This window comes from Leucoraja erinacea, chromosome 1, assembly GCF_028641065.1.
Source record: "Leucoraja erinacea ecotype New England chromosome 1, Leri_hhj_1, whole genome shotgun sequence".
NCBI lineage: Eukaryota > Metazoa > Chordata > Chondrichthyes > Rajiformes > Rajidae > Leucoraja > Leucoraja erinaceus.
Window position 1 is genome coordinate 91,374,866 of NC_073377.1, and position 22,157 is coordinate 91,397,022.

Sequence of the window (22,157 nt, forward strand, 5' to 3'; positions counted from 1 at the left end):
TGTTAGTCTGTGTCCAATATGGCTGTTGGAAGGGAGAGTGGATGCTGGCGCGCTTTAGCTGCCGCTGCTCTCTCTTAACATTGTGTTTTTGATTTTTTTGTCTTTGGATTGAATTCTGTTTTTAATTTGTGTTTTGGTGATGTCTTAATTATTTATTTTATTCCGATTATATGTTTTATTATTCTTGTTAATCTTTGTAAGGTGTCCTTGAGATTTTTGAAAGGCGCCCCCAAATAAAATTTATTATTATTATTATTACTGCAGTTGTACAGGGTCTTGGTGAGACCACACCTGAAGTATTGCATACAGTTTTGGTCTCCTAATCTGAAGAAAGACATTCTTGCCATAGAGGGATACAGAGAAGGTTCACCAGACTGATTCTTGGGATGTCAGGACTTTCATATGAAGAAAGACTGGATAGACTCGGCTTGTCGCTAGAATTTAGAAGATTGAGGGGGGATCATATAGAAACGTACAAAATTCTCAAGGGGTTGGGCAGGCTAGATGCAGGAAGATTGTTCCCGATGTTGGGGAAGTCCAGAACAAGGGGTCACAGTTTAAGGATAAGTCTTTTAGGACCGAGATAAGGAAAACATTTTTCACACAGAGAGTGGTGAATCTGTGGAATTCTCGGCCACAGAAGGTAGTTGAGGCCAGTTCATTGGCTATATTTAAGAGGGAGTTAGATGTGGCCCTTGTGGCTAAAGGGATCGGGGGGTATGTAGAGAAGTCAGGTACAGGATACTGAGTTGGATGATCAGCCATGATAATATGGAATGGCGGTGCAGGCTCGAAGGGCCGAATGGCCTACTCCTGCACCTATTTTCTATGCTTCTATATTTGGGACTTATTGGACACTAGAAGCAGAGCCTTTGAATGTCTTTAAGGCAGTGGTACTTGATAAACAAAGGGGTGTAAACCACAGTTACTGGGATTAATATCAGATCTGCCTTATTCTCACTAAAAGGCTGCGGGAGCTTAGTGGTCGACTTCTGTTCTGAATTTATATGTTTCTTTTACATAGATCATATTTTTAAAGCAATTCACTAACTTTCATAAGATTTATTTTGTAACAAGCACCACTTATTTTATGATTTCCCAATCTTTTCCTGAACAATTTGTTATTTAAATGTCAGTTGATGAAAGATGCTGTCAGAGAGACTCTGGTCAGGGAAAAGAAGGAGGCATGTGTCAGATTTAGGTAATTTGGGATCAAGCAATCAAATATAATATAAGAAGTGTAGGAGTGCACTTAAGAAGGCAATAAGGAGGTTTAAAAGAGGACATAGAAATAGGTAAGGTAAAGGAGTATTAAGGGTAAAAGGATAGCTAGGGAAAGAATAGTTCATCTTAAAGATCAGCATGGCTGTCTTTGTTTAGTGCTGCAAGAGGTGGAGGGGATACTAAATTAATATTTTTCATCCATTTTTACTAAGGAGATGTTTATGGAAGCTAAGAAATTGAAGTATATGATTTGTGATATCTTACGGATGATCAGTATTACCAGATTTAAAGTGCATTAATGTGGATAAATCCCTACGGCCTGTCCAAGTGCATCTTCGGACATAGGAAGCTAGGGAAAAAAGTGCGGAGGCCCATGCAGATATATTGGCATCATCTTTAGCCACAAATGAAGTTCCGGAAGACTGGGGGGTGGATACTGTACTGTTATTTAAGAAAGGCAGTATGATAAGCCAGGGAACTACAGGCTATTGAGCCTGATGTCAGTGGTGGGAAATATTTTGGAGTGAATTCCAATGGACAGGGTCCTCCATCATTTGGATGGGCAAAGACGGATCCAATACCTGACGTGACGTTGGTAGCTCGTGTCAGGTATTGCATCCACCCTGGCAGAATTATTCTGAGAAATTTGTACTGTACAGGGATTAAAGAATCCGAGAAAATCATTGTCAGGCAAAGGATTCTTGAAAAATCTTTACACAAAAAAGTTACGGGGATTGGAAGTTGTGCTTGAGTTTAGCATCAGCTATTTCTGAAGTTGAAAAGTAACAATTCTGAAGTCAAGGCCAATATCTAATTTTACCACCTTCTTGCCAATGTTAACCTCTGCATCCTACACTTTGCTTATGTGAACAGAGCTAGGTCAGACTAGTACTCACTGCGATAACCATTGGCGGCAGTGGAAGCAGCTGTGTCTCTCAGACTCACTCCCCACGTAAGAAATCAGCACCTGAAATTCCAAAATGATAAACTTGTATCACTTTTTATCACAGATGATGGGTCGACCAAATGGTGAATTGTGCTTTATTTCCACAGGTTATTTATGGATCAGTGCATTTTTAGCCAGCTACAGTGCCCTCCATAATGTTTCGGACAAAGACCCATCGTTTATTTATTTGCCTCTTGTACTCCATAATTTGAGATTTGTATTAGAAGGGGTGCCAACTCTCATGCTTTGAGCGTGACACTCACGCATTTCAGCCAATTCTCACGCCCTCACGCTCACGCTGAAGACAGAATTCTCACGCTGTCTTCAGTCCCTGCACAGCAAAGATCCTATAGCGGAGCTATAGGATCTTTGCTGCTTAGTTTGTCTCTTTGCGCCACATGACAGCGATCTGCACGGATTGGGGAAGCGCGTCGGTCCCAGGCAGCGGGTGTCAGCGCTTTTGTGCGGCGTCTGCGAGCGCTGCGCTTCTGGCTGCCGTGGCAACCTCGCTCACTCCCTCCCTCCTGCCCTTCAACTCACACGGCAGCGCCAACACTGCAAATCCACGCTACACCGTGCCCGCCAGACTCCGTGCCCGCCACCGTGCCCGCCACCCATTGGGTAGCTGGGGAAAGAGGGGGGAGGGGAGAAAGAGAGAGAGAAAAAGAAAAAAAGGGAGGGATGGAGGCAAAGAGAGACAGGGGGAGGGAATGTAGAAAGGGGAGAAAAAGAGGAAGGAAAGTGAGGGAGGGGAGGAAAGAGGGAGGGATGGGGGGGAGGAAAGAGGGAGGAGGGAGGAAGGGGAGGAAAGAGGGAGGGGGGGAAGGAAAGGTGTGTGTGTGTGTGTCTGTTTCCCTGTGTGCGTCTCCTTGTGTGTGAGTGTGTGTCTCCCTGTGTGTGTGTGTGTGTGTGTGTCTCCATCCGTGTGTGTGTGTGTGTGTGTGTGTCTCCCCGTGTGTGTGTGTGTGTCTCCCTGTGTGTGTGTCTCCCTGTGTGTGTGTGTATATGTATCCCTGAGTGTGTGTGTGTGTGTGTGTGTGTGTGTGTCTGTCTGTGTCCATGTGTGTGTGTGTGTGTGTCCTGTGTGTGTGTGTGTGTCTGTCTCCCTGTCTGTGTGTGTGTGTCTGTCTCCCTGTCTGTGTGTGTGTGTGTCTTCCCTTGTGTATGTGTCTCCCTGTGATTCGTTTTCAATTCGTTTTCGCGGGGTCGGGGCAGGCGAGCCGACCTGAGAACTGCTGCCAGTCCCTGGGACGCGAGTTGATCTGGGAACGGCAGCCAGTCCCTGTGTACGCAGAATGCCAACTTGATCATTATGGACAAATTGGGCCAGCCACGTACATGTTGTATAACTCTGACTCTATGAAGATCTGAATGGCTTGGAATGACCATTTAAGCAAAATTTCCCACACTTTCCCCATTTTGATTCTTGAGATTAATATCCCTTTGCTCTGTTAACAGCATTAAAGTACTTATGAGGTCGAGTCAGGAAAGGGAACATGTTATTTCTTTTTAGTTTGCTTTAATTTGTTAGTTGATTGTTTGTTGAGTGCCATAATTTCTGAAAAGGTCTTAAAGTAACTTAACTGTTATAAAGCAGTAATAAGTGATTTTTGTCCAAACAATTGGAACTTGCATAAAATGTTTGCATTATTAGCAGGATTGCCAACACTCACGCATTGAACGTGAGACTCATGAATTTCACAAAATTTTCATGCTCTCAATTTCACAAAATTCTCATGCTCTCACGCTCAAATATCTGCGGGTGCTGAAAGTTCAAAATAAAGCAAAAATTGTTTTAGAGGTGAGTAAAACCCATGAGGGGAATATCAGGTGAATGCATAGACCTTTTCCCAGGATATGTGATTCAAGCAGGGCTATTAAACTACCGGCCTGCGGGATGATTTTGGGGGGAAAAAAAGTAGCTTTGTTTCTCCCGTGCAGATGGTGTGATAGGTGAGACATGCCGGCGGTGGTCCCAGCACCAACCCACCTCCCCCTTCCCCCCTGAGGCACGACACACTCCTCCCACCCTCACCTCCGGCGGCTCTATGTCCGTCGGCCGCTCTGTCCACACCCCATGGAGTTTTAACCCCGGCTTGGAGCCAGGAGCGGACCGGGTGAGTGGGGGCGTTGGTGCTGCCTCCAGAGCCTACTATGGGAGGGGGAACACCCCCTCCCACACCCTCCTCTCCTCGTTCGCTACGCTCCCTCACAATTTCTCACTCTCAACTCTCACCCAATGTTGGCAGCCCTGACATTGTCAGATTTTAATAAAGGCCATTTTTATACATTTTGGTTTCACCATGTAGAAATGACAGCAGTGTTTATACATAGTCCCCCCAAACATTATGGTGCCCTGAAATGGGGGGGGACTATGTATAAACACAGCTGTAATTTCTACATGGTGAAACCAAAATGTATAAAAATGGCCTTTAATAAAATCTGACCCCCCAACAGAGGCAAATAAATAAATAATGGTGCCCTGAAATGGTAGGGGGATGTTAGAGTCAAATATGGTAAAACATAAAGAGTGCTAAATGCATGGCTTATCTTGGTGGTCTTATGAACCTTGAGGTCATCACATAAATCAGGGCATAACAAAAGTCCCCAACCCTCAAAATTCGCTGACAGCCTCAAGTCAAAGCTGGAAATAATTTTAAAATGGCTTAATATCCCTCCCCCAAAAATTAAAACCACATCATCATAAATAAATTCAGAAAATATTAGCCTACAATCCCCCGTGGACATGATATGGTTCCTTTTGCGCATATTTCTGAATTCTACATTGAGGCCAGAGTCACAGTGAAGTGATGGATTTAGCCTTCCGTCTGACAATAAAACCTGGACCACGTGGTTTCACTAAATAGATAAATATTTTGCCAGGGAGCGAAATTGTGGAATGTACTGTTGCATAGATAAAATAAATCCTTACTGGATCAAATTTGGACTAAATTAAAAAATTCTAAGATTACAGTAGGCAGCTTCAATCGTTTTTTTAATCACCCCTCTGCCTGACAATAAATATGTTGTCCCATTCTGTTTCAGGTGCACTACTTCTTTTGCTGCTATTGACAGCCGTACATTTCAGGGCGAAATGGAAAATAGATGTGCATTCAATAATAACTTTTAAAAGGAAACTTGATTAATATCTGCATTTTCCACATTTAGAAGGCTGCAGGGAATTAGGAGCATTGACAAAACTGGATAGCTCAGCACAGGCATTGTACGCAAAATACCTTTTGCTGTGCCAAATCACCACAGAGACCATAGAATCCTGTAACTTTAATGATGCATAGAATAGAAACAAGGTTGCATGTTTGTGATGGTGGAAACATTTTGAACTGACTTCTGATCTGTAGGTTTCTCTAAAATGAACAAGCAGGGTACCCCTTCATTAGCAGTAACAAATGGTTATTTGTGACCATTCCCCCCCCCCCCCCCCCCCTTTTTTTATTTTTTTTTAACAGTTTTGGCCTTAACATTTCTATGAATACGTTTTACCAGGACAGTTTTCAATTATATATGTCTGAATACTTAATATTAGTGTGGTTCTTTTACACATAGTTTGAACTATTGAGAGTCAATGTTTAGGGCCACATTCACTTCACAATATTGCATGTAAATACAAGATAAACAAATACTAGGAATTAAAAGAACCTACTTTAACTGTTTGTAGCTAATAACAATCTGTCATGGGCATCTGAACAAAGGTATAAACAGTTTATTTTGTGTTTGGAATTACTTCCTGAGGGAGGTTAATGTAACACATAGTTTGTCAGAAATGAGCAAAACCAGATCTTTAACCAAGATTTTTGCCTGATAAAGCATAATGGAAAGGGCAGAATCAACACATTAATGGTACTTCTATATAAAGAAACTGAGAATAGCTCACTCTGATTCATTAAGAATTAATATTTGTAATTTCATTGCAGTTCTTGCATATTTCTGGAAGTAAAGATTGTGAGCAATGTGATCAAGGCAGAAATATATACAGCTGTAAACACTTTGCAGGGACTGCCCAGTATTTTGAAATCAATTGTAACCCCCTCTTGGCATGGTTTCCATCATATTCATATCCATCAATCTTAATGAAATGTTGTTTGTAAGCAATGACAGAACGCCTAATAATTACTGTCGAGTGTCCTCGGCAAGCATTACATGGACTCTATTTTTAATTTTGTCCTCCATTCTTTAGTTTAATAAATGTGTGTTTATTTAGACGGTTCATTCCGACACATCAAGGCTAACAGCAGATTTAAGACATGCATGGTCAAAAGGTTTAGGTTTATTATTGTCACGTGTAATGAGGTACCGTGAAAAGCTTGGTTTTACATGCTATCCAAACAGATCAGATATATCATACATAGATTACTTCATATCTAGAGCATGGATATATTTTTCACAAAAGATAGCCAATTACATATAGCTTTCCTACCTGTTCGTGCAATGAATAGTTATTTATCTTCTTGCCTATTGTTGCACACCCACCTCCGCCCCACAAAGTCCACTCCACTATGAACTCCAAAGGCATATTATCCTGTTATGATAAAAGAGAAATATATATGAAGAATGCAACAGCATTTTTAGTGGGATGAATGTGTAGTATGAAGGACAAGATTTTGTCAGTAGTGTTCATGAGACCTTAGGATGTAACACTGACATATGAGTCAGTCGGTTGAAAGTTCATGTCCTTCCTCAAAATCTAAACTGGCACCTACAACATGGAGGAATTGCCTAACAAGCCTTTGGGATAAGGTGTTAAACCGAAGCTTGCCTAATCACTTAACTGGACATTAAAAATCATAAAGTCATATTCAGTCCATCAAGTCCTCACCAATCATCCACTACCCAATTTACACTAACCCTATATTAATACCTCTTTTTTGAAAGGGTTTTTTTATCATGGTGCCTCGGTAAATTATTTTCTGTCGATGACAGAAACAAATTGTCCTGTCATCATAACTTTGCTATTTATATATCTTCGGTCGTGAAACTTGACACATAATAAAAGTAGTTCAATGGCGTAAAACTATTTGGAGCAATATGAGGCAATGAAAGACAGTACTTATTTATGTATTGGGCTTCAAGGACTGATTGTTTAAAATTATTTGTATTTGTTGTACTATCGTTGAAACATTATGTATGCTTAGTCAGTTCATTATATATGGATGATGGTAATAAAGCCAGAGTCTTGATGGAATCGACAGTTATTTGAACCTTAAATAGTTTTGAAGTTGGTTTGATCTCAGTTTTGTTTAGTGCCATGTGTCGGATATTGTTCTTCCTTCTTCCCACTGACAACAGCTCCTTTCCCACTACAGTTAAAGGATGTGCTTTATGTATTAAGCATGTCACATCACACACTCCAGCTGGGATAGGCAGATGCATCATTTACTTCAATTTTCATGCAGCTAGTCATGGAGGTGTTTTATACACGGTTTTGGTAAGGTTGAGGGGGAGAAGGTTGGAAATTCTTGGGCTAGTTGAAGAGGACTAGGTAGAGGCAGGGGGTCCATAGCAGAGGAATTGTAATAGTAGAGAAAGCTGTAGGAATTGTGAGGCTAAAAATATGGGTAGTGGGTTATGTGGGTTGCTGTGCGGTGGTCAGTTTATAACTAGGAACTGCATTTGTGTTCATCAATTGGGAGTGCTTTTATTGTTCAAGGCCTGTACTAGCTGCAAGTCAGAGACAACAAGTGATTTACATGTCATCATCAGTTTCGTGGTAATTGAAATGCACAATTGTAAGATTAATTGAGAGGAGTTTAGGTAAGCTGTCAAAAGGTGTTGGAATGTGTTCTTTTCCACTAACCTTTGTTGAAACAGAGCCCATAAATATTGTTAAAAGGAAAATGGACAGTTGTTTTGCCAAAAACACCTCCAGAATATTATAGAATCTAAGTGAAAAAGCTGGAGGGAGGATTTAGACTAAATATTCGTGAAGAAAAACAGCAATACAGACCTTAACCTTAATGGCCTGTTTATATGCTAAAGAATTCAATGATTTATAAAGTTTGTGGAACGTATTGTTGAGTTTATGCATTCATGCATTGTTGAAATTGTACATTATAGATGGACGGTTTATCATTCTGCAGGAGATTACCATCAAGAATCAATTCTGAGTGTAGACTGGATAAGAGCAAATCATTTTTCACACAACTAAGTAGGCTGCATAAACAAACTGCTAATGAATCCAAGACCATGCTGAGTTTTCTGTAAACATAAACATTCTGACACTCATTGCATCTGTCTCTTACCAGCTTCAAAATGGAATACTGAAAGCAGTAACTGAGCAAATTTAGTATTATATAATTTATTATTTATAAGTCTGTAGAATTATACAAATCTATACTGTACAAAATTTGTTTATTTTACTGTCACAGTCCCCCAGATATTAAAATAATGCCTAAAGTAGTACACATTTCATGAAATTTATGTCAGTAATGCAAGATATATTGAAAAAGAAATAGGCAGCCCTCTGAATCTGGTAATGTTACAAAGCTTTGAATTATATGTAATTGTTCAACCTTTAGCCACGTTTAAATATCTGTGAATCTGGCTACCTAACCCAAGCCTCACAGGACTAGATTATATATGTCAGGTTTGAGGCAGGTGTATGTTCAAATTCTTTGTTCATGTTACAAATAATTTCCTTAGTAATACAAATGTTGCCACTTTCGAAATTGTTATATTTACAGAGATTTTTGGATTGATAAATAAAAAAATAATAGCTTGTGTTCAGATTGGCCATGGTCAGGGCAGGTTCGATTTGTGTCAGGGTATTCATTTTTGTAACCAAGACGACCTCTACAATCATTCAGTCGTAGAAAGCTTAAAGTAATTTTGTCTATGAAACTAGTCCTGAAGCATCATAAAAATTAAACCCTATAGAACGTTATGATGGAATTTGTATATGTTGATTTATAAATCATTTTTAATATGCATCTCTTACTATTTACCAGTTACATAACACTCTTATTTAACCCAGTCCTAATAGCAGTAATAAAATATATCATCATCAAAAGTAGACAGATATGTAAGATCAGAAGGAAGACAAAAATGCTGGAGAAACTCAGCGGGTGCTCAGTTTCTCCAGCATTTTTGTCTACCTTCGATTTTCCAACATCTGCAGTTCCTTAAATAAGATCAGACTCCTCCTACTTTAATTGAGATATTATGTACATATTAGTTATTTGGGATATGTCTTGGGATGGCATGTTGTTATAGAGTCTGATCTTATTTGATCCTTTCAAAGCTTATCAAATTAAGTAAACCATGCAAAGAATGCTTTAAGGCATGTACAAAATATGCTTATAAGTTTGGAAGGGTCTCAACCCGAAATGTCACCCATTCCTTCTTGCCTGGCCCGCTGAGTTACTCCAGCTTTTTATGTCTATCTTCAGTTTAAACTAGCATCTGCAGTTCCTTCTTACACTTATAAGTTTTCACTTTTCTAAACCCTGCCCTTAACACACAATTTTAATATCAGGCAATATATAATATGTACAGTTGTGATATGTGCCAATCATTACTGGCAGTCCATGTGTGTGTCCAGAAATAACACAATTCTACCTCTCCTGCACAATGACTCCCATGCTGCCTGCCTTCATGTCTGATATCAGGTTATGGATGAGCCTTCACTTCCCCCAACTGCACTTTGAGTAAGCTAAAGTCATTAATATAAAAGCCCTGTCCCACGGTACGAGTTCATTCTAAGAGCTCTCCCGAGTTTGCCCTGATTCGAACTCGGAGATTTACAAAGTTGAAAAATCTTCACGAGTCTTCCCGTGCTTACCTGCCATTAGCGAGACTTCCCAGAGTACCTGCCGTTAGCGTTATGAGCCGCTAAGAAATGTCCACGAGCTCCGACATACCCGCTACGTTTATTCTCCGTGCTTACCACGAGTTCGATTTTTTTTAAACTCGGGAGAGCTCTTGGAATGAACTCGTACCGTGGGACAGGGCTATAACTCTACATCTTTCCAGATACTCTTCAGGTTCTCACTCAATTAATCTGAACTAGAACTTTTTTTTTAGTGGTGAGTCACAGAGCCCATACCCTCCACCAGGATTGCTTACTAATAACCCCTTAGTAGCAATTTGAATCATACCCAAGTTTCTGATGCTTTTATCCATATTTTCCTTATCTTCTGAATCATTTATTTTAATGCTACCATTATCCACTCACCATCACATTGTAATCTCTTTCCCTTCACATCTTCGATCATCCTCATTCTGGCTTCCCACCCATTCATTTAAATCTGTGCTCATCTGCCTATTCACCCCAGTTCTACTGATTTGCATTCATTCCCCCTCTCCAGGATATTACATTGTACACCCTTAGCATAATCTTCAATTACCTTACTGTTTGCTGTCTCCAGTTCTGCGAGCATCTGACATTCAGCAAAAATGTGCAAAAACTGAAAAGTGAAAACGTATGAGAGGTGATACAAGACGGAAGAATGTGGAGACACAAAGAGTAAGGTAATTGGATATGCAGGGATTGGAGGGATATGCTTCAAGTATAGGCGGATGTGCTTAGTTTATCTTGGCATTGTGTTTGGCACAGACACTATGGGCAGAAGGGCCTTGTACCTGTGCTGTACTTTTCTATGTTCTATCTTCTAATTGAATAGTTCAATGTTTCAAAGGAAAATTAATTATGTTCAAATTGTGATAAGGATGTTAAATCACTTTGGAAAAAATACTAAATAAAGTAATTCATAAATTACATATGTATATTGTGCTCCCATTTTTAGTAAATAAAATAAATAAATAAAAATTATTTTAAAAAATGTGCTATTGGCATCCTTGTGCCCAAACAAAAACATAAATTCAAGAGTTTCATAATAATGTTTCTTTACACCAGAGCAAATGAATGTGAATCTTGAATTGAATTGGATGCAACCAGTATTTGCAATTCCATGATTTTTTTACTCTAGTTTTATTCTGAGTGAATTGATCCAGAATCATAAAACCTCAATGATAAGTCCAGGCTAAAATATTTAATATTTATGACTTTTCATGCTTGGAAAGGAGAACTGGTAAAATGGATATACATTATTTTAATTATGATGCACCTTGATAGAGAGATATTTTGACGTTGATAATTGTATCAGTGAGAATTATGCTTTCACATTATGCTGAACAGAAAGCACAAAAAAACAAAACAAATGTTTGGACAGTTTTGTGCAGTTTTGGACTTGGTTTAACCTTTGAATTAAATAGAATTTGTTAATTCTTAAAATGTGGTTTGCTGAAGTCTAATCAAACTGTCTATTCTTACTCTGATAGTTGATCTGGAGCACATGCGAACTGTGAAGACAGACAAGCATCAACGATTTTGCCAGGAAAATAACATCAATGGTCATTTTGTTTCTGCCAAAACTGGAGATTCTGTGAGTTTGAATCATTGTTTAGAAATGTTAACATCTCTTGTCACATCTGACTTCCACTGTGATTAAAGTAGATAAACAGTTTTTAAAAAAAGATAAATTGAGTCCTGGCTGAGATATATTATTAGACAAGGGTGAGGGACCAGAAGACATGGATAGATGGAAGGTGGCCAATGTTGTCCCACTATTTAAAAAAGGGCTGCAAAGAAACACCTGTATAAAGGTACGTCAGAGAAGTTGGAAATAAGGTCTTTGACCGACCGTGGGCTGACCATCGAACATCCATTCATCCTGCGCTAATCCTACACTGCTCTCCCATATTTCCATAAAATCATCCCCCCCCCCCTCCCCCACCACTTTACTACTTACTTCCACACCAAGGGCAGGTGGGAAGAGGGAGGAAACCTAGTGTTACTTTTTCTAGTGTTACCTAGTTCAACTTTTTTTTATTTTTTAGTATGTTTTAAAGTATGTGCTTGATGTTCCTTTGTGTGTTTTGTGTGGGGGGGGGTGAGGGAGAAACCGCTTTGGTCGCCTCCTCCATGCAGAGGCGACTTTTTCCAGGTCGCCTCCCCCGTGGCCTAACATCAAGGATCGGCGCGGCCTTTCCCGGAGACGCGCTCTGGGCTTCAGCGGTGGGCGCAGCGTGGACTCTCGGCATGGAGCGGGTGAGCCCTCGCTGGGGCTCGCTGGAGGGGAACGCTCCGTTTCGCTGGCCCGGGGCAGCAGGCAGCCTGAAGTCGCAGCCTGAAGTTGCGGTCAGTAGAGCTCCAACTGGTGCGGCGTCTACAGCCCGGGATCCCTCGTGGGGGACCCGGGGGAAGAAGAAGCCATCACTGCCGGCCCGCGGCCAACTTCTACCACGGGGCCGGCGTGGACTTATCATCACCCCTGGAGGGGAGCTTCGACCGCCGGCCCTGCAGTGGTGCTTCTGGCTGCGGCGGAGACTTTAAATCTTGACAGCCGGCCTGCGGCCTACGGCCTACAACAACTTAAAGCTTACTAAACATACTAAAGTCTCTGGTGAGGAAGAGCCGATCCTGGACTGACTCTGGACTCAGGTCCTGTCCACGGGGGAGAAATGGAGGAGGACTGGCCAAATTTTGTGCCTTCCACCACAGTGATGAATGCTGTGGTGGATGTTTGTGTTACAGTTTTATTGTGGTTGTGTGTTCTTTATTATTGTATCGCTGCTGAACCCAAATTCCACCGACCCTGGTTGTGTGGTAATAAATTCTATCTGGTTCTATCTAATTATGTAAGGATATATTGGATTAACATTGTAAATATAACAAATTTGGAGTAATGAAGATGGGTAGATGGCTATTTGTAAATAAAAACTTAATTTACATTTGCATGCCATCCATAATTCTTCAGATAGTAATTTGATTACATCATCATATTATAGTAACTAATGAGTAACAGATCATTCTGACGCATATCTGTTTCATCTGTGCCGGGCTCATTGAATCCACTTGAATGGAGAGGAAGGTCTCAGAGGGAATATGCAAGTTTCGGTATATTCATTTATACTTATGTGAATAATTTGAATTCATTTAAAACTGTTTGATGTAACTGTGGGTTTTAAAGGGCGGTCACGGTGGAGTAGCGGCAGAGTTGCTGTCTTACAGCGAATGCAGTGCCAGAGACCCGGGTTCGATCCCCGACTTTACAGATATATATATATGTTTTATATATATATATATAAAACATATATAACAATTACAGAACGGAAACAGGCCATCTCGACCCTTCTAGTCCGTGCCGAACACGTATTCTCCCCTAGTCCCATATACCTGCGCTCAGACCATAACCCTCCATTCCTTTCCCGTCCATATAACTATCCAATTTATTTTTAAATTATAAAAACGAACCTGCCTCCACCACCTTCACTGGAAGCTCATTCCACACAGCTACCACTCTCTGAGTAAAGAAGTTCCCCCTCATGTTACCCCTAAACTTCTGTCCCTTAATTCTCAAGTCATGTCCCCTTGTTTGAATCTTTTTTTTTCAATTCAATTCAATTCAATTTATTTGTCATTTGGACCCCTTGAGGTCCAAACGAAATGACGTTTCTGCAGCCATAAATTACAAACAAATAGACCCAAGACACATCATAATTTACATAAACATCTATCATATTGCTGTGATGGAAGGCCAAAAAACTTATCTCTCCACTGCCCCCCCCCCCCCCCCCCCCCCCCCCCCCCCCCCCCCCCCCCCCCGATGTCAGAGTCAAAGTCAAAGCCCCCGGCTGGCGATGGCGATTGTCCCGCGGCCACTCTGAGCCGCGCGGGGCGGTGCTGTAAGGCCCCGTTCCAGGAGCTCTTCGACCCCGCAACTCGGGCGGGGGAAGTCGCCGTTGCGGGAGCCCTGAAAAGCGGTCTCCCTCCAGGGACCCGCGGGCTCCTGGTGTCGCCGTCCGCCAGACCCGCAGTTGCAGCCTCCGAATCTCCGGAGGTCGGGCCGCAGCAGTGCTCCACCACCGCTCCACCCGCTCCGGATTCGGCAAGCTCCGCGACGGTGAGGTGAGTAGTCGGCAACAGAGCCCCCGGTCTTCCTGTTGGAGGCCGCTCCTCATTGCAGCCCCAACGACAATGGAGACCTGACAAAGAAAAGGTCGGGTCTCCTGTGCAGGGAGAGATTTAAAAGTTATGAAGAGCTGCCATTATGGGTCAGGACCCTACTTCAGACTCAAGTCTAAACTGGAACAAGTTCATCAGGCAGATGGAGTTGATATTTTACTCTGAACTCTGAGCGGGCTAATATTACGAGAGCTCACAGTGAAGCTGGAGGAGAGTGTGACTGTAGTGTGTGGCATATTCCATACAATATAAATGAAAATGTAGCTGTAGTTCTCAAACAATACATATTTATATTTATTAGATTTATTAAAGAATATAAGATTTATTTTCTCCTCATTTCAGTCTTATAAAGCTTACTCCTTAAATGTCACACATCTGATGTATACAAATTTAGAATTTCAATTAGTGTTGTAAAAGCTTTAGTGTATGAAAATACACTGAATGTACCACTTATTTTTCTTTTTTCAATTTGAAAACTGGAACATGCTTCATTTCCTTTCTGAGAAAATGGCCAGTTAAATGGTAACATTGGTACAGCAAATCTGAGTACAGAATTTACTTAACAAAATTGTTGTCAGATTAGATGTTCCAGAATAAAACATCCAAGTTATAGAAACAGATATTGCAAATCCTACACCGATGACTATAGGAAGCGCTTTAGAGAATGCGCTATGCAAAGAAAGGCGCAGAATGTACTTTCAGCTCCTTAATGCCTAAGCAAAAGGCCACCAGAATTCCTCCATTGTTCACCCAAATGATAATGAGCCAGTTGGATTTTGACCACACTGCATAAATCTTATTGAAGAACATGGCAGCTGTCTCTGGAAGAGTATCTTCATTGCAGATTCTTAGATTATTGTGATGAGTAACAGTCCAGTTCAGTGTGATTGTCTTTACTCATTTCAGTACTCTTACCTAATCAATTATATCCCGAGCATTTACAGCCATTAACATGCTGGCCATGGACTGTTGAATTCAGCAGATTTGTTTTGGACTTCTCCCATCTGTTTTCTATCTGTTGCCACTTGGTGGCATCATCTACAACTGTGTAGAATGATTTTTAACCAAACTCAAGTATTTAGCTATTTATTAAGATATGTGTTTGTTATTGTTAGGTAGTGATTCACTTTGTTCCCTTCCGATGTATGTAATTTCCAGTAGAAGGTCCAAAGAATGAAATTTAGCCCGGAGCCTTAAAATTATGGTCAGCATGGGCTATCAGCAAATATTTGCCAGTAGCAGCCCGAGGGTTAAGTTATGGACACAAAGGGGTAGAATCATCAAGATTAGTGTGGAATCAGAACAACAGTCCTATGTGTCCTTTGCCTTTAAAAGAATGGTATTCATTGTTTTTAAACGTTGTATTTGCAAGCTTTGGCCACCTCTTAAACAGAGGTATCCTAGTTCTTGCTCGACCCAAGCCAGTTTCTAATGGATGTCTTTCAAATGCAGAAAGACCCTTATTTAGATTTATGAGGCATTATGCTTGTTTTGTTAAATAGCTGGACTCAATTCAGTCAAGTATTTTTCACCAATTTTTGTGTCACAGGATGTTCTTTGAACTTGGAGCATTTTATCCCTGTTTGCAGCTGTAAGTTGTGTGCATTGAAGTTCAATTTACTCCTCTTTCAATTATCCTCTCTCTCCCACTTCCCAACATTGGAACTTAAAGAAGCATTCCACAAGAGGGTCGATAGTTCTTCTGCATCAAAATTACAAAAGTCAGAAGTTAATTTTTGCAGAATATTTTACGTTGGGTCCAATATAGCAAAATGCATTTTGGGTAACTTGTTTTTGCATTGCAGTCATGATGTTACTGTGAATCTTCCTGAATTTCTTCCTTGTAATTTACATATTAGTTTACCAAAAGCATTTTTATTTACTTGCTATTATTGTCTGCAAATTACAGCATAATTCTGCAATTGATTGACCCCAGGGCAATATTTTTCATATGGAAACCAAATGATAATTCACTTTTCTAAAGAGGCATAAAACAAAATCACAAATTGCATGAACAAAATATTAAAGGTAGAAACATAGAAACATAGAAACATAGAAATTAGGTGCAGGAGTAGGCCATTCGGCCCTTCGAGCCTGCACCGCCATTCAATATGATCATGGCTGATCATCCAACTCAGTATCCCGTACCTGCCTTCTCTCCATACCCCCTGATCCCCTTAGCCACAAGGGCCACATCTAACTCCCTCTTAAATATAGCCAATGAGCTGGCCTCAACTACCCTCTGTGGCAGAGAGTTCCAGAGATTCACCACTCTCTGCGTGAAAAAAGTTCTTCTCATCTCGGTTTTAAAGGATTTCCCCTTTATCCTTAAGCTGTGACCCCTTGTCCTGTACTTCCCTAACATCGGGAACAATCTTCCTGCATCTAGCCTGTCCAACCCCTTAAGAATTTTGTAAGTTTCTATAAGATCCCCTCTCAATCTTCTAAATTCTAGAGAGTATAAACCAAGTCTATCCAGTCTTTCTTCATAAGACAGTCCTGACATCCCAGGAATCAGTCTGGTGAACCGTCTCTGCACTCCCTCTATGGCAATAATGTCCTTCCTCAGATTTGGAGACCAAAACTGTACGCAATACTCCAGGTGTGGTCTCACCAAGACCCTGTACAACTGCAGTAGAACCTCTCTGCTCCTATACTCAAAGGTAGACGATAAAGCTGGAGAAACTCAGCGGGTGAGACAGCATCTATGGAGCAAAGGAATAGACAACGTTTCGGGTCGAGACCGTTCTTCAGACTGATGTCTGGGGGGGGGGGGGGGGGGAAAGAGAAAGGAAGAGGCGGAGACAGTAGGCTGTGGGAGAGCTGGGAAGGAGAAAGCAAGGACTACCTGAAATTGGAGAAGTAATGTTCATACCGCTGGGGTGTAAACTACCCAAGTGAAATATGAGGTGCTGTTCCTCGAATTTGCAATGGAACTCACCCTGGCCATGGAGGAGGCCCAGGACAGAAAGGTTGGTTTCGGAATGGGAGGGGGAGTTGAAGTGCGGAGCCACCGGGAGATCAGGTTGGTTATTGCGAACTGAGCGGAGGTGTTGGGTGAAATGATCGCCAAGCCTGTGCTTGGTCTCACTGATGTAGAGCAGTTGACACCTGGAATAGCGGATGCAATAGATGAGGTTGGAGGAGGTGCAGGTGAACCTCTGCCTCACCTGGAAAGACTGTTTAGGTCCTTGGATGGAGTCGAGGAAGGAGGTAAAGCGACAAGTGTAGCATTTCCTGCGGTTGCAAGGGAAAGTACCGGGGTGGGGGGGGGGGAGGGTTTGGATGGGAAGGTACTAATTGACCACCTGCGGTTGCAAGGGAAAGTACCAGGGGAGGGGGTGGCCTGCAGATGCGAGGGTTACAAAAGTCAGAAGTTATTTTTTGCAGAATATTTTACGTTGGGTATTCCAATATAGCAAATTGCATTTTGGGTAACTCGTTAAAATTATTTATCATTTTGGCTCGCACAAAAATTTTGGAAACCAGGGAATTATACTTAAGTACAACTTTGAATTACTTTTTCTGAATTGAATCTCAGAACATACAATTAATTAGTAATTCAACATCTTGTTAGATTTGTGACATTTTTATATGATGATTTTTATCAGGACACAGTGAAAATAATTGATATATAGAATACATATCATAAATCATAGGATGTGGATAAATCTAGTTAAATGTTTACTCTTGTGCAAAAGAAAATATTTTTGACATATACTTTTTTTGTTTCTGATTATTTTTTTTGCAGGTCTTCCTCTGTTTTCAAAGGTTTGCTGCAGACATTATTGGCATCAAGCTAAATAAAGCAGAGATTGAACAATCACAGGTATTGTTTACATTAATTATTGAACCCACTTGCATTTATTTACAAAATTATATTACTGTAGATTGGTTTATGCATGAGAACCAATCATAGTAGAATAGCATCACTCACCCCACCCTACTGTACGATTTATATTAACACCCACTTCCTGTACTGGTCAGTCTTGGAAGCGGTCATGATGTTCTAGCAACTAACAACCTGCTGTACAGCTATAGTTTGTATACTGATTAAAGATGATCTTGGATTTCAGATTGTATTATTTAGTAATTTACAATTAGTAGATTTACAATTACTAATAATGATTTAATAATTTTAATCAAAAAAGCTTAATTTTTAGTAAGCCTTTAAGTGTAGGTATGCTTTTTGAATTAGTGCATCAAAAAAAACTATTTTCCTTTTTAACTCGTGTATTTTCATACATTGGCTTTGGCATTGCTGGCAATGTTACCATTAGTTATCCAATCCTCCACTTTAGATCACAACACAACAAAATTGTTCTCAAGGTAAGGGTGGCACAATGGTGGCTGGGCCTATCCTGGTCCTCCTCCATTGCCAAAGTGAGGCCACCTCAAATTGGAGGAACAGCACCTAATTTTTAGCTTTGGTAACTTACAACCCATTGGTATGAACATTGAATTATTTAATTTTATGTAACTTCTACAAACACTCCCCTCCTCCCAAGCCCCCTTCCTCCACCCTAGTCGTTTAACCAGTTCCACACTTCACCACATTGTTTCCCTCTTGAGTTCACACCTTCCCCAGCCGACATGAGCCAAGCAGGACCCCTCCCTGCCTGAAGACATTTGTTGCTGGCCCTGATTGGTCCTGGTCTTTTCTTGCCCCAGCTCTTCACCTCCCCCCCCCCCACCCTCTACTTTCAGTTTGGACCCGACCCAAAATGTCACCTATCTTTTTCCTCCAGAGAGGCTGCCTGACTTGCTGAGTTACTCCAGCACTTTGTGGCGATCTTCCAAATTTGAGGAAGATCAACGAACTGCTGATTTTGTTCCTGCAGTTAAGCATGCTTCTCAGCTGTCATGCATTACAGCAATGGTAATAAAAAATCTTGAGAAATATACTATATATCACAGCTTCAGAAATATTCTGCAACAAACAACTATTCCTTGCATTTATAAAGCTCTTCAATGCCCAAAGCATGTTAACAAATAACATTTGATGCATAAACACAAAAGCAACTACAGTATTAGCACAGGTAATCAAAAGCTTGGTCAAAGAGAGATCTAGAGTAAGAATTTAATTGACCTATCTGGGACACATGACAATAAAACTCTCTTGAATCTTAAAGATATTTCATAAAGGAGAGCTAGATGCAGGGAGATGTAAGAAATAAATTGGATGTTAGGGCATAGGCAACTGAAGTTCGTGGTTTCAGCAGCTGCTGCAGAAAGAGCAGCAATGGCAAGTGTTTAAAATTTATTATAGGTAAGATCAAAGCATTAGAGGAGCATAATAATTTGTATGAGAAGGTACAAGGCACGATTAATAAGTTTGCAGATGACATTACAATAGATGGTATCATTGACGGTGAAACTGACTATCAGGAATTACAGCGAGAACATGATCAGCTGGATAAGAGGGCCAAGGAATGGTATATTAAATTAATTCAGATAACTGTGAGGTGTCATATTTTGGGAAGCCAAATCAGGGCAGGACTTTCACAGTGAACGCTAGGGCCCTGAGGAGTGCTGTGGAATAGAGGGATCTAGGAGTTATAAGCCTATAGTTCCGTGAAAGTTGCACACAGGTAGATAGGAAGGTGAAGAAGGGGGAGGGGTAATCTTATGGAGGTGTATAAAATCATGAGGGGAACAGATAGGGTGAATGCACAGAATGTTTTTCCCAGGCTAGGGGACTCAAGAACTAAAGGGCATTGATTTAAGGTGAGAGGGGAGAGATTTAATAGGAGAGCAAAGGGCAACTTTTTCATCATGTATACGGAATAACCTACCAGAGGAAATAATAATAACTTTCAAAGACATTTGGACAGATACATGGGTAGGAAAGCAATATGAGCCAAACACGGCTGTGGGGAGGGGTGGGTGGGGGATGGGAGGGGTGAAAAGTTGGGGACCAAATGCAGGAAAAAGAAACGGGTAACTGGGACCAAGAGAGTGGGAAAAAAGTGTGCATGGGGGAGGCGGTGAGGTGGGCAGATGAAAAGGAGAAGGATGGTACCTGAAATTGAAGTTCAATGGTCGTGTTGTTAGATTGTAGAGTACCCTAGCAGGGTATGAGGTGCTATTCTTCCAGTTTGTGTGTGGCCTCACTCTGGCAGTGGAAGGCCAAGGACAGACAGGTTGGTGTGCAGATGAGAAGGAAATTTGAAGTGGCAAGCATACCGAGGATCTGGTTGGCCCTGGTGGACTGAGTGTCGTTGCAGGGGTAAGTGCCTGGGTAGGTGAAGGGATGGATGGGGAGGGATGGGCAAACTAAGAAATCACAGAGAGAGTGGTTTCTGCGGAAAGGAGTAAGGGGTGCGGACAAAAGATGTGATGGGTGGTGGGATAGCGTTGACACTGACAGAAATGTTGGAGAATGACGAGAAGGCTCATGGGGCAAGGACCAGTCGATCTCAATCTTTGTTCTGTATGAGCGGTGAGACCAGAACTGCAGTAAATGGAGAAGATGCATCTGAGGGCTCCATCCATGGGTCCAATCCTGAATTCATGCTCATGCATAGCTGCTTATAGGAGGTATAGTTTCAATGAGTCTGAAATTATCTTGAGGGATCCAAACTTTGAAAGTTACTTTGGTTTGAATAATATGGAAAAGTCAGGTTCAGGTTTCATCGATGTATGGAGTTGAGTTAGACAGACAAATAAGGAAACAACTTCTGCTTCTGTTGATTAGCTTCCGGTGCAGATAGACTGTGGGCCGAGGTGCTTTTTCATTTCATTTTGTGACCTACATCCCATATCTACCTGTATTTATAACATACTTTATAACGATGTTGCGTCCCCTCAACGCGTGGTTGCGGGGAGTGGGGGCCTTCGGCATCACACACACACTAACCACCCCCCCGCACACACAAACTAACCCCCCCTTGATATTATATTAATACTATTCATCCGTTCCTTTTACCCCATTCCCCGCCCTATCCACTCCCGCATAACCCCCAACTGCGCAGGCGTGGCTAGACAGGTGGGGGGGGAGGGTGGAAGAGGGAGAGGGAGAGGGAGGGGGTAGTGATTGAGGGGTGGGGGGGGTGGCATGCGACATCACAGGGGAGGGCTGGTTCCCAAACGCAATACTACACCAGGGAGGGGGCGGGGGGAAGAGAGGGGGGGGGGGCAGAGAGGGAGGGAGGGAGGGGGGGAGAGAGGGAGGGGGTACAGAGGGAGTGCGAGGGGGTGGGGGGGGGAGAGAGAGGGAGGGGAACAGAGAGGAGGGGTTAGAGAGGGAATGCGAGGGAGTACAGGGGGAGAGGGTAGAGAGGGAGGGGGAGGGGATGGAATGGAGGCAGCACCTACCTCGAGGGAGGCCACGGGCGGGCGGGCGTCGAGTCGGGCTCGGACCGTGGCAGCAGCCACCCCACCAGGTGCGCAGACGCTGAGCGGGCTGGCCCGGACAATCGTGGCTTTCACGAGGAGAAGCCCATCCACCCGCGTGACAGACGATCGGGCAGGGGAGACGGAGAGGAGGTTGTCCCTTGTGACGGCCAGAGATCGCCAGGTGGGATCGGGATCACAAGCGAGAAAAGGAGTCACGATTCCCAAAGTCCCTGTGATCAACGGAGGAATCGCAGGTCTCCATAGACGGCCTCTCCCAGAGGGAGTAATGGCCGCCACGGTCATCTTCTCATCGCGCTGCCCCGCACCCTCACCCACAACCGCGCGGCGAAAACGACCGCCGCCGCCATGTTCTAGAACTTCAAGGAGCCCAGCGGAGCGCGCAGCACGACCTGAGCAGCAGTTTAAAAATGCTAAGTGACAAATTTAAAGAAGTGAAAGTTAAGAAGCCAAGAAGTACAGAAGACATAACAGTGGTGACGTCACTCACAGCGCGAGCAGAGGCAGACAGTCAGATCCATTGTGACGTCAAGAGCGAGACCATCTTGTTTAATTTCTAAGTTTTTCGAGATTTGTGAACATTTTCATAAATAATTCGAAAAATAATGCATTAAATTTTCAGATAAGGCGTTTTTTGACCATGGCGTTAAT

At 42.1% G+C, this 22,157-nt stretch overlaps 1 protein-coding gene across 4 annotated transcripts in view; it reads left to right on the plus strand.

Moving 5' to 3' along the window:
• The window catches only part of rab28 (RAB28, member RAS oncogene family), a 106,789-nt gene that overhangs the window by 68,482 nt on the left and 16,150 nt on the right, over positions 1 to 22,157 (plus strand). For all 4 annotated transcript variants that reach the window (XR_008723812.1, XM_055638917.1, XM_055638908.1 and 1 more), the window contains exons 5-6: positions 11,465 to 11,568; positions 17,902 to 17,979. Coding sequence is in view for 3 of the 4 variants with exons in the window: in XM_055638917.1 (XP_055494892.1) it covers positions 11,465 to 11,568; positions 17,902 to 17,979 (182 nt within the window). In the remaining variant the exon portion in view is untranslated. The remainder of the gene's footprint in view (positions 1 to 11,464; positions 11,569 to 17,901; positions 17,980 to 22,157) is intronic.